Raw genomic sequence first — 17,725 nt, 5'->3', positions numbered from 1 at the left:
AAGATTATCAAATCAAAGTAAAGTCAAAACTTTAGATTATTCAGAAAAATATAAAACACATTTTTAAAGACTATTGTCAAAAGGGGTTAACTGTGTACCTGTGAGTTAGACAAAAGAAGCAAAGAAGGTAGGTAGGCTGTCTTTATTTTTAGCTTATTTCCAGAGAAAATAGTTTTGAATAACACATTTGCACATTCCTCTTATGTGTGTTACAGAATTCAAGTAATTTGAAGAATTCTAATTCAAATGAATTTAAGGGAAATGCATTATTTCTAAAGAAATTAATAGAAATCAAGTTTCTGATCACCATTGTTCAACCTGATGCAGAGTTGCCCAGGTGCAGCAGCAGCCCAGGCCCTGGGAGGGGTCTGACTCCATTTATTGTCCCAGCCAACTCTTTACATACGAACATTTTCATGGAAAATTCACCATTCTGTCCCTGCTGCTGACTTCTTAAAAATTATATTTAGCTTTCTATTTTCTAGCAAGTTTTTAAAGGAAAGAAGACAAAAAGGACAATTCTGTTCTTTATGATAGCCTTTCAGGGCTCATTTACACATACTACTGGATATCTTACAAACTTAATTATCTTTCTAATTAGTTTTTTTACTCTCATCATGAAGTTAGTTTCTGCTATCTTAATGTGTTTATAAGATTGTGTGCTTTAAATTGCTTCAAAGCACAAACATAAGATACAGTGTCCTGTTAAAACACAATGCAGTAGCTACTCAAATTTTTGGTATCCATTTCTAAAATTTCACTAGTCTAAAGAGAGCACTTATAGACTTTCTTTCCTGTTTTGTTTTGTTTTTTTTTTAATGAAATACTAGGCACTGGGCGTGTATAATGAAAACAGGTCTCTCTTGAGCTCTCTGGCTGGACACAGTAGCCATCTTCTCTTCCCCTACCCCCATAGCTCAGCCTCTAATTTTGAGGAGAGAATTGAAGATATTGTTTTCTTTTTTTTTTAAGCATGGTGAGAGAATGCTTAAATTCTAGTTTTATTAATGGGGCAATGGGAGTGAAGAATATTATGCATAGGATTTTTGGGGGGATCGTAAAAGTGTATGTTTTTATAAGGAAAATTTCAAGGAAAATTCATTTTATCACTTAGATAATTAAATTACTGTTTTCTGATATACTTTCTTCCCCTCCCCCACATAGGAAAGGTTTTCATTCCTTATTATATGCCTTCATTAGTTACTTAGCCCCAAATAGCTTATAAATTTTTTTTATTTTTTTCTTTTTAATTAATTAATTTATTTATTTATTTATTTATTATTTTTTTTTGAGACAGAGTCTTGTGCTGTCACCCAGGCTGGAGTGCGGTAGCACCATCCCAGCTCACTGCAACCTCCACCTCCTGGGTTCAAGTGATTCTCATGCCTCAGCCTCCCAAGTAGCTGGGACTACAGATGCGCGCCACTACACCAACTGATTTATTTATTTGATAGAGATAAGGTTTTGCTATATTGCCCAAGCTGGTCTTGAACTCCTGGCCTCAAGTGATTGATCCTCTCACCTCAGCCTCCCTAAGTGCTGGGATTACTGCCATGAACCACCGCATCTGGCCTAGCTTATAATTTATATATCATTTTTATTGATTTTATTCGTGGAGTAGGAAAGTATCTGCCTTTTGTATTTCTGAGGCCTCTTCCCTTGTTTTTCATGATTGTTTAGTACACTTGATCACACTTCACTTGCACTGTTTCCCCACTCAACATTTATGGGCTCAGACAAACCCTTGCTCTACCAGGTGCTGTTTTCCCTGCTGCTTCTGCCTTTAAAATAGCCATCTTAGAAACAGTTCCAAACATCTCAGCTTCTACTTTCTGATCCTTCTCATGTTGTAACCCCATCTCCCAGACTCAATAGGAAGGTAACTCATCAGTGTTCACAGTGGCTATTTTAATACAACGGTATTTAAAGGAGCTGGAGGTGAGGTGGGGCACCATCATAATGTAGAATCCTTACTTTTGGTTACCAGGTGAAGTATGGAGAGGCACTCCTGCACTTCATACCATGTAACCTTCACCCTCATAGGTGAGGTTATTGTACTTTTTTAATGAGCAGAAGATTCTGAGGATATTTTTAGGTCTGATTGAGTTGGGTGAGCCTTTTTCAATTTTTTTTATTTTCATTTTTAAAAATTATTTATTTTTATATTTTGGAGGTGGGGTCTTGCCTGATCACACAGGCTGGAAAGCAGCTGCATGATCATAGCACATCTGTAGACCGGAAGTCTTGGTCTCAAGCAATCCTTTCACCTCAGCTTCCCGAATCGCTGGGGCTGCAGATGTGAGCCACTGCACCTGGCTACGTTTTTTTATTTTTATTTTTATTTTAGAGATTGCAGTAGCGGGGTGGGGGGGGCTCACTGTATTGCCCAGGATGATCTCAAACTCCTGGCCTCAAGTGGGATCTTCCTGCCTCAGCTTCCCAAGTAGCTGGGATTATAAGCCTGAGCCACTGTCCTCAGTGGGTGAGTCTTTTAAGAGAGTGACTCATTTCCTGTTGCCCAGAAATCAATTTGAAGTATTTGAAATATCATGTGTGTTTATTACTGAGAGGACTGTTAGAATTTGAATCGAGGATCCTAATTTGAGATTAAGTGATTGAACTGTAACTAAAACATTCCCTCACCCACCCATTTCAAACACCCAATGTGTAATATATAATCCCAATTCAATAAGCTAACATATTCACGAAGCTTACAAAAAGCAGAGATGGCCATCTCTTATAAAAATCAGGGGTTGGCAAACCCCTTCCATAGAAGACTAGATAGTAAAGGTCTTAGGCATTGAAGGCCATACATTATATGTTGCAACTATTCAACTCTTCCATCTCTGGAAAACAGCCAGAATGATGTGTAAATAAATAAGTGTGGCTGTGCTCCAATAAAAACTTATTTATGGACACTAAAATTTAAATTGTATATAATGTTTATGCATAAAATATTCCCCTTGTTTTTTCAACCTTTAAAATTGTAAAAGTGGGGACTGCAGTTTACTACCCCCTGCTCCAGATTTTCAAGTGGAAAGGACATAACTACCATTATTAAATAGCCAACATAAAAATGAAAGTATGACTGGTATCATTTTAAGGAAGAAATTAGAGAATTTTAAGTGACTCAATTGGAAGTACAAAAAAGGCTAGACAGCACTTGAGGTATAAATCATCTCTACCTTGCTACCAGCCTCTCACATCCTTGTTAAGATGAGCCTGGAAGTTCTTGTCTACCTCTCCTCCCCAGGTGCACTCCTGTTATGGAACCCCTTCCTTCACTATCTGGAATGTAAAGGGGCAGGATCCAGCAGCTTATCTTTTCTTTTCTTTCCCCCTCCCCTCCTCCTTCCCTTTCCCCTCCCCCTTTCCTCTCTCTTTTCTCTCTTTTCTTTCTTTCTTTCGGGGTCATACTCTCTGCCACGCAGGCTGGAGTGCAGTAACACAATCATAGCTCACTGTGGCCTTAAACTCCTGGACTCAAGCAATTCTTCTGCCTCAGCCTCCCCAGTAGCTGGAACTAGAGGTGCATGCCACTGCACCTGGCTAATTAAAAAAAAATTTTTCTGGAGAGACAGGATGTCACTTTGTTGCCCAGGCTGATCTTGAACTCCTGGCCTGAAGTGATTCTCCCACCTCGGCCTCCCAAAGTGCTGGGATTACTGCCGTAAGCAACCACACCCAGCCAGTTTATCTAATCTCATGTTTACTCCCTCACCAAGACACGTCCTTCTACTACACAACTGAGCAGTGCTCATCTCCAGTGAAAATGAAATTTTATTGTTTTCTTTTTAGGCCTTACACTCTCTCTAGCTGGTTCCATAGCAACACAGGAAATAGCTAAGAAATGGCTCTCGGTGACCAACATCCAACTAGCTCAGCTCAATATACCAAAGATGGATGCATTTTTGAAAAGTTGAATTATATCAAGCTCAACTTATTAGAACCCATGCTCATAGTATAAATTTCAAAAACATGTAGAGATGACATGTAACACGTAAAAGCATGTAGATAATACTATATAGTAGACCTCCAATCTTTCTAAGTTAGGGGTTTTGCTGATTTTTGTTTCATTTCTGTCAAACTTTGGTCAGTAGACACATGCAAATACAGTTTTGTCTCCATGGGACAACCACAGTGAATCAGAAGTTGAGGTTTGGTGTCAATCCAGGCAGTAGGCTTTTTCTTAAAAGGAGCCCTTTCAGAAAAACCTAGAGCAACCTGGGGCCACAATTAGTGCATCAGTATTTCTAGATTTAACAGGCCTGAACTATTCACTCTCTTCTGAAAGGGCTGCTTGATCCTGTAAGAATCCACATAGACAGCATTGATTTAACAGTTGAATGAAAAATGTTGGGTCCAGTTTGGACTAGTTTTCCCACGTAGGCATTACCTGCACATCTCATTTATAGGGTCCTGTAGTTTACCATATATGTTCCTATGTGTGTGTATTTGTGTGTGTGTGTGTGTTGCAGTTGTATTAATACAGTCAAGTACTTGCTTGGCAGCTATTCTAGGCTCCAGTGACACTGAAATAGTAGAGGCAGAATAGTCCCAGATCTCCAAGTATTCGGAAACTGGTACAGAAGGGCGTCTAAACGAAATCTTTATGGTATATTGTGATAGGTGATGTCATAGAAATAGGAAGTGAATAATTTGAGCATACCTAAGAAAGTGACACTAACTCTGTCTGAAGTTGTGACAAAATTTAGATGGGGTAAGAATTATCCATTCTACTGTAAAATAGTGAAAAGCACTGGATTGAGAGCCATGCAGATCTTTTTACTGGCTTTGAGTAATGTTACTACCTGAAGCCTCAGTTTTCTCATCTGTGAAGTGGTGTCAACAATACTCACTTTGTAGCTTCGTGCATGAGGAACAGCAGATAGCTCCCTTCCCTATCTTAGGCTCTTTTCACCAGAGGCCATATGTGGCCAAGAAGCACATTGTAGATTGTTGGGTGTAAGGGGCAGAAGAGAGATCAGTTTTTGTGGGGTTGCATGGGGACAAGCCTCCCATTCTGAATGAGATCCAGGAAAACGGCACACCTGGGTCAACTATTGTCCCACTCCCCCTGGGAGCTCATTTGGACAATGGCTAGTGTATCTTTTCCCAGCACAGCCTTTGCATATTTTACTGTCCTTACAAGTTGACTGAGAGACCCGGTCAAATTACATACTTCTTCAGACAGCTTTTCTCTGTGAATTTTAGCTCTAGGACCAACGTGATGATTTCTCAGGGCTTACCCTGATTCTTAAGTCCTGAAAAATGTACTTAAACTTTACACTATTAAGGCATCTAGGATTTTCCCCCAAAGAACAAGCAAAAAGTAGGTATCTATGAACAATATGTACTTAATACCTGATATCTGGAGGTAGTAGAGTACATTATCGTTCAGTAAAATTTTGTGTATATTCTTGGACATTATGTTTTAAAATAGCCTTAAGCCATCTAAGTGATGCACAGTTGGTAGGGGGAAGGGTGGGGAGGTGTTGAAACAAAGCATAACTGCTTGACCGTAAGAATTCTTTGTGACTTTCAGCCTTAAAATCAGATCAAACTGGGTAAAGCTTTAATAATTTCTTTTTAGTCTACTAGTGGTGATATATCCAGTGGCAGTCAATCCATGCCTTTATATGTTGATGGCAAAGTCATAATGGAGGACACCAGTGTTAACTAGCTTGCCAGATGTCACAGCAGGCAAGACGAGATTGAAACCGTCACCTGTCTGACCCAGACCGCTGGTGGGATGGTAAGGTTTCCCGACAAAGATTTACCAACGGGAAAATTCATTGAGAACACCAGTTTCCCAAAATAGAGTACTGGCCTGGTTATGGCAAAGTGATGGATGGAGCACCAAAGCTTGTGTTCCTTTGTTTCTTCCAGGAGAGAAACCTTACAAGTGTACCTGGGAAGGCTGCACCTGGAAGTTCGCTCGTTCAGATGAACTGACGAGGCATTACCGCAAACATACGGGAGTGAAGCCATTCAAGTGCGCGGACTGTGATCGCAGCTTTTCCCGGTCAGATCATTTGGCCCTGCACCGCCGGAGGCATATGTTGGTGTGAGGAATGCTACCTGTCCAGCTGAGCGTAAGAGCTGGATCTCTTAGCGGCACCCAATTCAGCAGGGCTGAATCCCCTTCACAGTGTTAACACAAAAGGGCATCACCATCCCACGATGTCTGAAACCAGAGCAGGAAAAAGAAGGCACACTTCTTTTGGTCTGAAGGTAACCCCCATCATGACTAGACGAGAACCGTCTTTATGCGGGCCTGGGAGCTCAGTGACATAAATGCTGAAGAGACAGGCATTGTTTTCCGTGCTGTGTCCTCTGCCATTTAAAGATGTTTGTAGCTTGTACATTTTCTGAGCTGTCAGACATTTTGTTATTGATACCTTAAAGGTCACCTACCACAAATTGATGGCTAGAGCAAGACCTTTTAAATTTGGATGAATCTCCCATCATCCCCATCCCTTAACCCCTTTTTACAGAAATTTTAGTTACAATCTGAGTAAGCTAGAACACACATCCAATCTGTTACCAGCAAGCAGCATGAAAGTAGAAACGAAGAAGCAGATGGAGAGGTCCCATTACCTGCAAAGAAAGGGCACTCAGGCAGCCCTTTGCAATCGCGATGGCAGCCACTAGATATCACTCGCAACTTGTCATTCTGCCATGCCCTGAAGAAAACCAACATTGAATCTTTCATTTGTTTGTCGTTGATTGTTTTTGTTTTGTTTCGATTCTGTTTTGTTCATCTGTTCGAGCAGAGGGGCAGTTGAAGTCTCGTCCTGGTCTCTGCCCTGGCATGGACTGGCACAGAGGTGTTCTGTAGTTGAATAGGAAGAGCCTGTCTAAAAAACTACTGCCCCACTTCAAATTGCAGTGTTCTGTCACCTAGGCATCATCTCTTCCTGCCCCTAGTATTTGATTACAAGGAACCAGGGGAAAAAAACTTTCTTAGACACACTGGCACCAAGGTAAGAGGTGGGGCTGCCCAGGCAAAGTCAGTGAACATGAAAAATCAGACAAAGCAGAGATGGAAATAATGCGCCTCTTGAGGAGAAAAGCAATAATGAATAAAAGGACTTTCCTACAATAACTTCACTGAGGACTCACGTTACCAATTTTCATACTTACTAAAGGGATTGTAAAAAACACCCCAGCATTTTAGATGTCTTGGTTCCATTTACAGCACTGAGGTAATCTTTCTGCTGTTTGTTGTCCTGCTTGGTTGAGTACCACAATTAAAGATTATGCTCCCCTTTTCTTGTTTGAAAACAGTTATTTGGTGACTAGAAAGGCAAGGGAGGCATAGCCGGGAATTAACTCTTCGGTTAATGGGTCAGTTCTCCTTGGAACTGAATCAGTGGAAAGAGAATGCTTCCCATAGAAAGCCCGACATGGTGCTAGTTTCCTCTCTTGGAGAGCCAAGGATAAGTGACTCTCCAATAGGTTCTTCTATACCTATTTCATTTTCTAAACTGTATCAGGACCCAGGTGTCCTGCATTGGCATCTGCAGGGATATTGAACCCACTCATCCTGTGCAGAGGATGAGAGGAAGGTGTTAGTTCCATCAGCCCCCTAAAATTATGAACCTTTTTGCAACTAGGAAAATATACAGTAAACAAGCAATACATCACCAACGAGCATTCTTTCAGAAAAATTACCATATTTTTGTCCCCACTACAAGCTGGGTTTTTTTCCAGCTTTCTGTGGCTGAGGGGCTTGGTGAGATTTTTTGTTGTTGTTATTGTTGTTGTTGCTAGAATTTTTTATAGCTTAGATATAAAAGGTCTCCAACAAAGACCTTTGCAATATATTTTAATTACAAACACTTGATTTTGGGAATTGCACATATTAACCTCACAATATTACTAGCTCATTTTTAAATGTCTGGACATTCTGAAATAATTTCCGGTTACAGAATTACCCTTTTTAGGATCATCTTCTAATTCAGATAATCTTATTCTGATGAAGCGAGAACTATGAACGTTGAAACAAGGACAATTTGTGTTGGATGGTATTCAAAAGGAGTTTTTTGAAACATTAAGCAACAGTGTAATGATTTTCAGGTCAAATTATGGCTTCACAAATATGTGCTCTATATTGTCTGCCAGGTCTCAAAAATTCATCAAGCAATTTCCCTCCAACAAGGGCTGCAGTTCTAGTGATAAATAGCATCTTTAGCTACACAGTCTACTACTCATCAACCAGTGGGTTTTTTTTACCACCTGGAAAGTTTTTTTGTACTATATGCAACTCCTACTTCACATTGCCTGTGACCATTCAGAATAGAAAAAGGTCTGTTGATGCATGCCAGTGTTGGTTACTAGTCAGTGACAGAGAACACAGAGAGGGACAAACACAGCCATGAACCCCCTGGCACTAGTACCAGCACCTAGTTGGCAAGTAGTGGGTGCATCCCTCAAGTGAAGTGTAGATTTGTATTTAGTCCTGCTTGCTCTCATAAAAAGAGCCAGTTCTTTTCTCTGCTGAAAGATGTCTTGAGAGTATTACAGGTAGACTTGGTTTTTAGAATTCATAAAACTGACAGGCAGGGGAAGCTTCCTGAGTGACAGCTTGGTTTAAATTTAGCACAGAACTAAATGAGTTGCACTTTTCTAATAACATAGGATGGATTTGGGGAAGGGAACATTTTCCCTCATCCTCTGAAAGTGGAAACCAGACTGAGATGGTAAGTTAACTGATAAAACCTGTCAGCATTCCATCATTTTCCCCTTTTGACGTATCAGTACTTCTAAGAAGGGATCTAAGCACAATTAAGTGAATTGAGTCCCTGGTCTAGCCTCAGGAACTGAAACTTCTTTGGGGCTTGTCTTGAGACGTGGCAAATTCTCCTTGGTGAGTTTTCTAAAAGTATTTCCCCATGGAAAGGAAAAAGTGGTTTGGGACAGAAAGAAATGGAATGTCTTCAGTCATGGAAGAGCCTCCATTTCATCTCATGTCCATTTCTAGCCTCTTTCAAAAAGCACAGTGCATCATGAGCAACAGAAAAGCAGTAGAATCCTAAAGGACATAACAGTTGTTCCGTAACTAGAAGCATTCTTTGATTTTAAATTTGAAGCTGTTCAGTTTGCAGCTGGGGATATGTGCATGGTTGGGAACTTATACACATAGAGCTATTAACTACTTAAGCAGCTGCAGTAGACCTGATTTTCTGTTTGCAGTATAGAGATTGATTTCAAGGGAGTTACATTATTTGAAAAGTTATGACTTTCAGCCTTTGAGGTTTTAAGAATCCCTTTTCATGGTCTGATCTTAAGTTGTTTGAAAAAAGATTCACGCTTCTGCATCCACCTCTGCCCTCATTCTGTCAATTGTGTGTGGACTCTGAGAAGCCTGCTTGATAACTTGTCTTAAGTTCTATTAAGGCAGTTAGACTGAGATTTCTAATGACTTTACCGTAAAGATTATACTTCTGCCTGGCGTCGTTTCTATAAAACACTATAGGACATTTGTTTTCAAAAGCAGTTGAGTAACAGCAACATAAACCACATTTTTTTAAAAAATGAGCACTTTTCATTCCCTTGAAAGCTTAAGTGGGAGAAAGAAAGATGATTGTCAGGGGAAAAACTTACAAAATGCTACAGTGTTTACAAATGCCAGTTCCAGGTGATTAGAAAGGCCGTTTTCATTATGGTTCAAATTTGGAATAGCTTATGCAAAGATTGTGTTCATTTTTATACAATTCTTTTTAACTTTAAATTGTCATTTGTGTTTTAAACATAATTCTGCACTTTGGAATCAGTTCATTAGAATGATAACATTTATATGGATAAAGATGCAGTATTCCTTATTCTGTACTTGATTTATTATACTTACCAAAGCTGCAACTGAATAAATCTGGTGAGGTGAGGCCTTCAAAATGTATTAATACGCCTTTGTTATGTTGTTATGACTGCTTAGAAATGTAGCCATGATGTTGTTCTAAAGATGTCTTAACATTTATAGTGAGGATTGACAGAAATTAAGCAGTGTTAAGAATACCAGCATCCATGTTACAGTCTGCGTATAAGGGACTGAATGTGAGGTAACTCTTATGAATCATAATAGGCCCAGAAAGCCTTAATATTCATAGTTCATAATCCAGTCTCAGATTTTGCTCTTCAGTGTTGCCTGTAAACTTAGCAGGTAAATGTATTCTAGTATAAAACATCATTGACCAAATCTCTTCCTTTAGTTTTTCTGAGGTAGTGCATCCCATTAAAAAAGTCTCTTCAATTAGATTTGGCTTTAGTTTAGAAAGGGGTTTGGTAAGTCATGTCTTCCATATGACATTTCTACTCATCCCCACACTGCCTTCCACTTAACCTGTACAGACAGCCCCAACACATGCACATGTGTGTACACAACTGTATATGCAGCAGCCAGTGGGCTAACAAATATCAGCAAAGAACTTTTTTAAAAAGAATTTGTAATAATCCATGCTGTCTAGAAATGTGAGTTACTTACCTTATTAGGAAACCGGCTTATAATACTATATATGACTCTGCCTGCATTTTATAGTTAAGAAATGTACATAAAAATTGCTATATTTTCACAGTTTCATTATAGAGTAATGTCTGTTTAGTAACCCATGTCCATTGATACTTTAAATATGCTAATTACTGAGCAATTGCAATAGAAATCCAGATTTTCATAAGAAAATGAAATAGAAGGATACTGCATCTTTAAAAAATAGAGTGAAGATATTTTACTGTATTCGTAACATATGTGATAGTGGAAAAAGTATTTTCAAACTCACAAATTTTACAGAGGTTGTAAATAGTTTGATGAAGTATGTTGGGAAAGAGAGCTTCTAGTTTTCATCACAATAAAAAGAAAAAACTTGTTCAGATATGCCTTGTATATCTTACACACAATGAGTGAAATTGCCATGGGAACTCTGTCCAACTTTGTCAGAGCATGTTCTTCGTGTTCTGTTCAAAATAGAGTGGCCACTTGTCATGGTTTAGCCAGGATGGTTTAAAATATAATGAAGTCATTTTAAGTTGCAGACAACTGATTCCAAACTAGTAATGTCTTTTCCTGAAAAGGGCAAAACAGCTGCACAGGATTTTGCTTGTACTAAAGAGGAGCATCTTACAATTGTTCTCTTTTCTCAGTTATCTCCCTCCTCAACAGAGTGTGAACAACCATACAGGTGTTTATTCTTGTTTTATTCCAGGGAGACTGCTTTTAGGTATAACTACATGTTGACAAGATTAAGTGCTGTGGATATGGCCACGTGTTAAAGGAATCTATACTCGCAATAGGAATAAGCTAATGCCCATTTTCAGAAATAAATTAAATGCTGAAAGTGCCTGTCAGTAAACCTTATGACCAATGAGATATTCCTATACTTTTACACAGCAATAATTCTTAATAAGACTGGGTTTTTTCCTGCACATGTGAACACACACACACATACACACAAAGAGAGTAAATACATGCACATAGTAAATCAAATCTGTTCACAAGCCCACAAAAAACGCTTTTATAGCTTTCAAATATACCTAATCTTGTTTACATTAACATTTCTTAATTTGATCTTTCTAACTTGCAGAACGTTAAGAACACAAATCTGAACATTAAGTTTATCTTCAGTGAACGCTATTGCATATGGTAATTATAATTTCCGGATAAAAAGTTGACTGTCATTTGCCCCAAACTTATGAAACAGTATGTATGATTCAAAAAGTTTTGCTCAGTTAAAAACACCAATTTATTTAGCGCAAAAGACTGAAGGATATTTGTTTGCTTGTTCATTTTATCCACTCATATCAAACGCACAAATTCATCTTTACATTTCTTCATTCCCCTTTCCCCTAATATTTCCTATTATCATCTTAAGAATCATTTTGGAATGAATATTGACAGAATCATTTCTCCCCAAAAAGTCTGTTGAAGTACCACTGACACTTAGTAAGCCTAGCCTTTAACCATTTTTGCAGTTAGTCCTAAAAATTACCAGATACACATTCAGAAGCTCGCAGGTTTTTTCCTGTAATTACTGTACTGCTAAAAGTGGAGTCATGGACAGAAATATACAATGAGACTATATGAATAGACACGAACCCTGGAAATTCTCCAACCCTGCCATCTCAGAGCACAAATTCACCCAAACAAGCTACTGAGGCTATCAGTAAAATTATACTCATGGAGAGTCACACATCGGGTAAGGGCAATTTTAAAAGTAGGACTGTGATTAAACATTCAGGCTTTAGACTTCCATGATGGACTCAGACCACAGGCCTCAAAAAAACATCCACTGTTTTCTCCTCCCAATGTTAGAAAGAAGAAAAGGGAGAAGGAAATGTACCAGGATAAGGGGGTAAAATAACCAATTAAGTGTCAAAGGAAAGCTGCTGGGTTCCTTAATCTCACTGAAGTCAAGTCTTCTGACTGGGCTTCTTTCCATGTGTTGTCTGAAAAAACTAAAGTACCTTGAAAGGTTACACATTCAGCAAACCATGAAGATAATAGCTATTCTTTATTAAACACTGTGTGCCAAGCAATAGACTAGGCAATTTTTAGATACATTACCTGCAACCTGTACAACATTTCTACACTTTATGGATGGGAAACGGAGGCATGGGAAGTGTGGCTGAGTTGTTCATGGATGTAGAAATAGTAAACGGCAGAGTAGGAAAGTGAAACCGCCTATCTCTGACCTGGAGGTCTGCCTGTATCTTTCCCACTCCACCACACTGCACGTGGGTGTCCCGAAACCACCTTCCCAGATTCCTGACTCTCAGTAATTTTATTATGGACAACATGCATGAGTAGTCATCATATTTTTCAAGTGAAATATCGGGACATGATGTAACACATGACTTAACAATGGTACTGAATATTTGAAATCAGGCCTTTCCTGGAAAATCATGCATGAAGGATCATTATAAACAAACAATAGCAACCAGTTGTCTCCCCGAACTTGTCACTTTTCTCATAAATGTCTGGCCTGGAGCTCCAAAATCATCCAAATACTTAGTAGCATTTTAGCCTGAGTACACTTTCTCAGTTCCTCAACTCTTTGTATGCCTTTCCACCAATATAGACATTCTAGAATCTGCTTCAGATGCATTTGAAATTTTCACCCCCATGGAACTAGTGGTTAATATCAGAGCCCACTCTTGCAGTTGGTAATGGGGTGGCAATCAAACGTTCAGATGATGATAAAGGAGAGAGAATGGATAATTCTTTTTCAGAGTTCTCACTTAACAGCTCTGTGTTGGAATGTTTTAAATAGTCTTATAAATAATTTGTTTATAGTATTGTTGTTAGTTTAATTGAATTTTATGTAAGAAGCTTTCCAACATCAGAGAAATGAAATTCCTCCCACTTTTCTGTGTAGAACAAGGTCTCTGACAGTATTGATTCATGGAAGTACTAATGGACTTAGAAAACATTAAGAGAATGTCATTTCTCATAGTGTTTCTGTTTCTGAAAATGAATCTCCTGAATTATGATCTTTCTCCCTGTTACTTGGCTGGGGAAAGAGATAAAAGCTGTATAAACAAATTCTCTTCCATGCTCAAAGCAAGTGTTCCATGTGCACAACCTGCTGCAGACTGGGGCCCTTCTCAGTTAATTGGGTTTCACAAGCAATAATTTCTCCACAACAAAAACCACAACTTGAAGTGAGTTGAAAAGAGATGAATAGTGGAAACAGTCGCCTCAGTACTTTTTCTTTCTGGATTTCATCTCTAGAAATTTGAAGTGTTTGAGACAGAGTCCACCCTTTGTGCAAGGCGAGAACCAATGAATGGACTCCTTGTGTGAATTATTGCATCTTCTTCCAAAGCAGGTTCATCAAGACTTTCACAGAGATTCATTTTTGTTGAGAAGTAAGGGTTAATAGGAGGATAGAATTTGGATCCAAATCTAGTGATAAAAGTGTCCAAGCAATCAAAAAGTAAGATATTTTAGGGACATACCAACATCTTCCCTTTCTGCTAATTTCATGCTCCAAAGATATGGCAAAAAAAAAATCATAGAAAATGCTTTTGCCCTACTTGTGTTCTAGTTTTCCCATGGCAGAATTTTGTAATTACATCCAGAATATAGTGTATATTTTGTTCCTCAAACTTTATTACATTGGATGGATATTGTTGAACTGGGGCACTGGTGCCTATATTCAAGGCTCTTTCCTATCAACGTGTCTGTCCACGATTTGTTGTGTTTAAAGCTTCATTTTGAAAAATCACTGTCCCCCTGTGGGGTAGTGACTGTATTGTTTTGTTCATGTCTATGTGGGACACATTGCATCACATGGCAAACCAACTCTCTGTGGATGTGAGATAAGTACTTATAAAACCAGCTTGAAAACATCGTCTTATGTATTATGTCATCCTGCATCATAATGCAATTATGTGTATCATAACATGCTCATTTAAAAAAAGAGAAACCAGCAAATTCATGTTTGTCCATAGAAGAATGTACTCAGAACTTTGTGTTGTGAAACGATGAGAACAGACCACCTTTAAGATACCCACCTGCCACTTAAAATGACTTAGTTATAATTAGTAGTAGTCTAGACGTTGTTCTTGGTGTGTGGGGGTCAATTCTAACGTCATGTTCTTTTGAATAAATCTCTCAGTCATATTTGAAAAAAAAATACATGGGAATAAAGAAAAATATCATCTTTGGCCAAATCAAGCAGGCATCTTTTTTCTTTTCCTTGACGTTTAGCTCATTATACGTGGTGATTGGATCACAAGATCTGTCCGTGTAAAAATACAGAAACATCCTTTAGTTTACAAAACAGTTATTCTAGGCTTGAAGCCTCTGAACAGCAAATTGAATAGATGGGCTGCATCTGATTTGCTTTATGGATGTAATTTTACAAAACACTCTTGGGTCTCTGACCCCAGGGAGTTAAGAGTGCCCAGAGGAAGTCCTACACATTAAAGGATAAAGCCCCCCAATGATGCTGGCAAGCAAATGTGTTGAGTTCTTAAATCTTCATTTGGTTTTCTGTTCAGGATTTTAATTGCAAATGAATTTATTTCTCCAGTTTATCTAAAGACCTAATTTCCCAATAGTTTCCTCTGCATTTATATGCTCTGTAGTGTTTAGGCAACCCTGTTATAAGTTTATTAATATTATGTAAGTGTTGTTCTTGTATTTATGTATAGTGTATGTATTGTAAATATACTCAGAGCTTTTTTCCTTTTACTGTAAAATGGTGATTTTTTTGCCCTATGATAATGTAAAGGGAGACCCTCCTAATGAGATTCTCTCAGAGGATGATTATTCCAGTCTATTCTCAGAGATTTAAATGAACAAGTGTTATTGTTTTTAATGGTGTCTCAGACATATTCTGTTGGTGCATTGCTTTTCTGTATTCAACTTTCCTATGAATTGAGCTGTGAACTGAAATAGAGTTTAAACCTTTAACTGTATGCATTTGTATAATTATCTGAATGAAGGCATGAAGGTTAAATAAAGCATTTTGTATGGAACAAAACTCCCTAACTGACTCAGACACTTTGGAAATCATAGTTATTAACCATTCTAATTAAACCTTTGTTATGAAAAGTTTTACCATTTGTGTATAGTAATTTAAAACACGGAACAAAATAGAGTCTATTCTAAAAAAGCAACGTTTTTATTTCATAACAGCCAGCACCTAAGGAGGGATTGCTAGCTTAATATTTTAATGAATATAAAATTAAAAAGTAGTCCAGAGATGTCAAGTAATATGAAAAATGCATCTTTCAGAGTCCAGAATTGAATCCTTGGGGATTATAATTTCTTCCCACTTTACGTATCCTTTAAGTATGGAATGATTCATCTAACACCTGCTACAGTTAGCTGATTTCTATAGATTTTTAAGAAAACTGAGTTATAAAGGCTTTTGAAAATAAGACCATTAATGAGTAGATTATCTTTAAGTAATTGCTCAAATAATCACTTGAAAATCTGTTTTAAGTATCTTTCTAGTGTCTTTTAATCAGAGAACTAGAAAACTCCATTCTACAAAGGGAATGGTATTAAATAGTACTAATAATTATATAGAATGGTGATAGATGATAGATAGTAATTTTAAAATAATATTTAAGTACTTCCCAGATGGAAGGCAATGTTCTAAGCATTCTATTTGTTCCCTTTTATTCATTGCAAAAATCCTGAGTTCTATTACCAATGAAAAGGTGAGGCACTGAGTGTTGGTGACTTTCCCAGTCAGTCTGGTTCCAGGATCAGTGTCCTTAGTCACTAAAGGGATATGAGTGTATTATAGAGATGGAGAAAGGATGGGAGGTGGGGGCGCAGAGATTAAGGTGGAAGAGAGAATAGCAATGACTATCATAAAACATTCAACAAATACCTTTGATTATATATGTACCAATATAAATAAACCCAACAGAATACTATCCTTCATTTAATACTCAGCAAACCAGAGTGTAGTTTAATAACTCTGTAGTTTAATAACTCATACAAATCAGAGATGAAAATCGATTTTGGTTCACTTTATCACTGACTCGAACCCATTTCCAAATGAACGCTGAGTTCTGTGAAATTGTTCTGCCGTATTCAGGGGAACTAGAGGGAGCCATGGGGCCGCCAGGCCCACTCCATTCCCACTGAAGCGTCCTCTTTTGCCATCAGTTGGGAGGCTAAGCGTACCGCTGTGTTGACGCTCCCCAACCCGGCCCTGCTTTGAGCACTAGGAAAGGATCTTGTGGGAGTCATTTCCTCTCGGTGAGAGCTTCACCTCCTGGGTGAGCTCAACACCAGCCTTACGGAAGAAATCACTCTCTAGAAGATTATAAGATTCTTTGAAAATCGAGGCCATAAATCATTAAGTACATGTTTACTAATTTTCTTGTAAAGATTTTAGTTGTGCCATTTTAGAAATATTCAGTTAAGGCAAGGGCCAATAAAAAGTCTATCTTGTTCTACTCTCTTTTGAAATGTAATAATACTTGCAAGGCTAAAATGAATCCATTCATTTACTTCATTTTGGATATGACTTTGTAAGCAAATGAATTGGACATTAGGTATTATGTCTTTTTGGCCTGATTTTCTGACTGTTCTTTGTAGGCCATACAAGCAGCCAAACCAGCTCTCCAGCTTTGTTTTTTATTTATTTTTCAGCTCACCCCGGGAGGCTTTGTCGTACAAATAGACCAATGAGACAGATTTCATGGACTAGATCACATGATGTTATTTTTCCCTCAGGGTAGTTTATTTGTTGATATTTCCTCTACCAGGGTGATTCTTGGATACTTCAATGATAGCTGGAATTACACAGGTGATAGATAATTCATTATCTCATGTTTTACCTTTACTCTAGCTGTTTTGCCATAGCCATGATTTCTAATCTAATGGTTTCATTGTTTCTTATTCTCCCCGATTTAAAGTCTACAAAAAAACCACATGAAATAGTTAAAAGTGCAGGAGCAGCAATGTACTTCAGCTTAGAATGCCTTGGGGCTTTATCAGAAAAGAAAAAAATATTTCAGTGCTAGATCAAAATCATGCTCCCTAAAAAATTATTTTAGTCCCAATGGCCATGGAGGGTTTTCATACTATATAGTGCATTGTCTTCCCACCAAAGTGCGTGGTTTCCTTCAACACAATGAGCTCCTTGTGCTTTGTTCGTGTGCTGTCTGGATTTAATATATTTCTCTCCCAGCAGTGTAATAACTATAATTTACATCACTTCCTGTTTAGTCTAAATTCACCAATGAACGCCTACACGGCTCA

At 38.1% G+C, this 17,725-nt stretch overlaps 1 protein-coding gene across 4 annotated transcripts in view; it reads left to right on the top strand.

Moving 5' to 3' along the window:
• KLF12 (KLF transcription factor 12) overlaps positions 1 to 15,482 on the top strand; it is a 449,527-nt gene extending 434,045 nt beyond the window's left edge. For all 4 annotated transcript variants that reach the window (XM_034936790.3, XM_008952787.6, XM_008952789.5 and 1 more), the window contains one exon: positions 5,890 to 15,482. In XM_034936790.3, coding sequence (XP_034792681.1) covers positions 5,890 to 6,071 — 182 coding nt within the window. In that variant the 3' untranslated portion in view covers positions 6,072 to 15,482. The remainder of the gene's footprint in view (positions 1 to 5,889) is intronic.
• The last annotated feature ends 2,243 nt before the right edge of the window (positions 15,483 to 17,725 follow it).

Source organism: Pan paniscus, chromosome 14 (assembly GCF_029289425.2).
Source record: "Pan paniscus chromosome 14, NHGRI_mPanPan1-v2.0_pri, whole genome shotgun sequence".
Classification (NCBI taxonomy): domain Eukaryota; kingdom Metazoa; phylum Chordata; class Mammalia; order Primates; family Hominidae; genus Pan; species Pan paniscus.
This window is presented reverse-complemented; position numbering and strand designations above follow the sequence as displayed.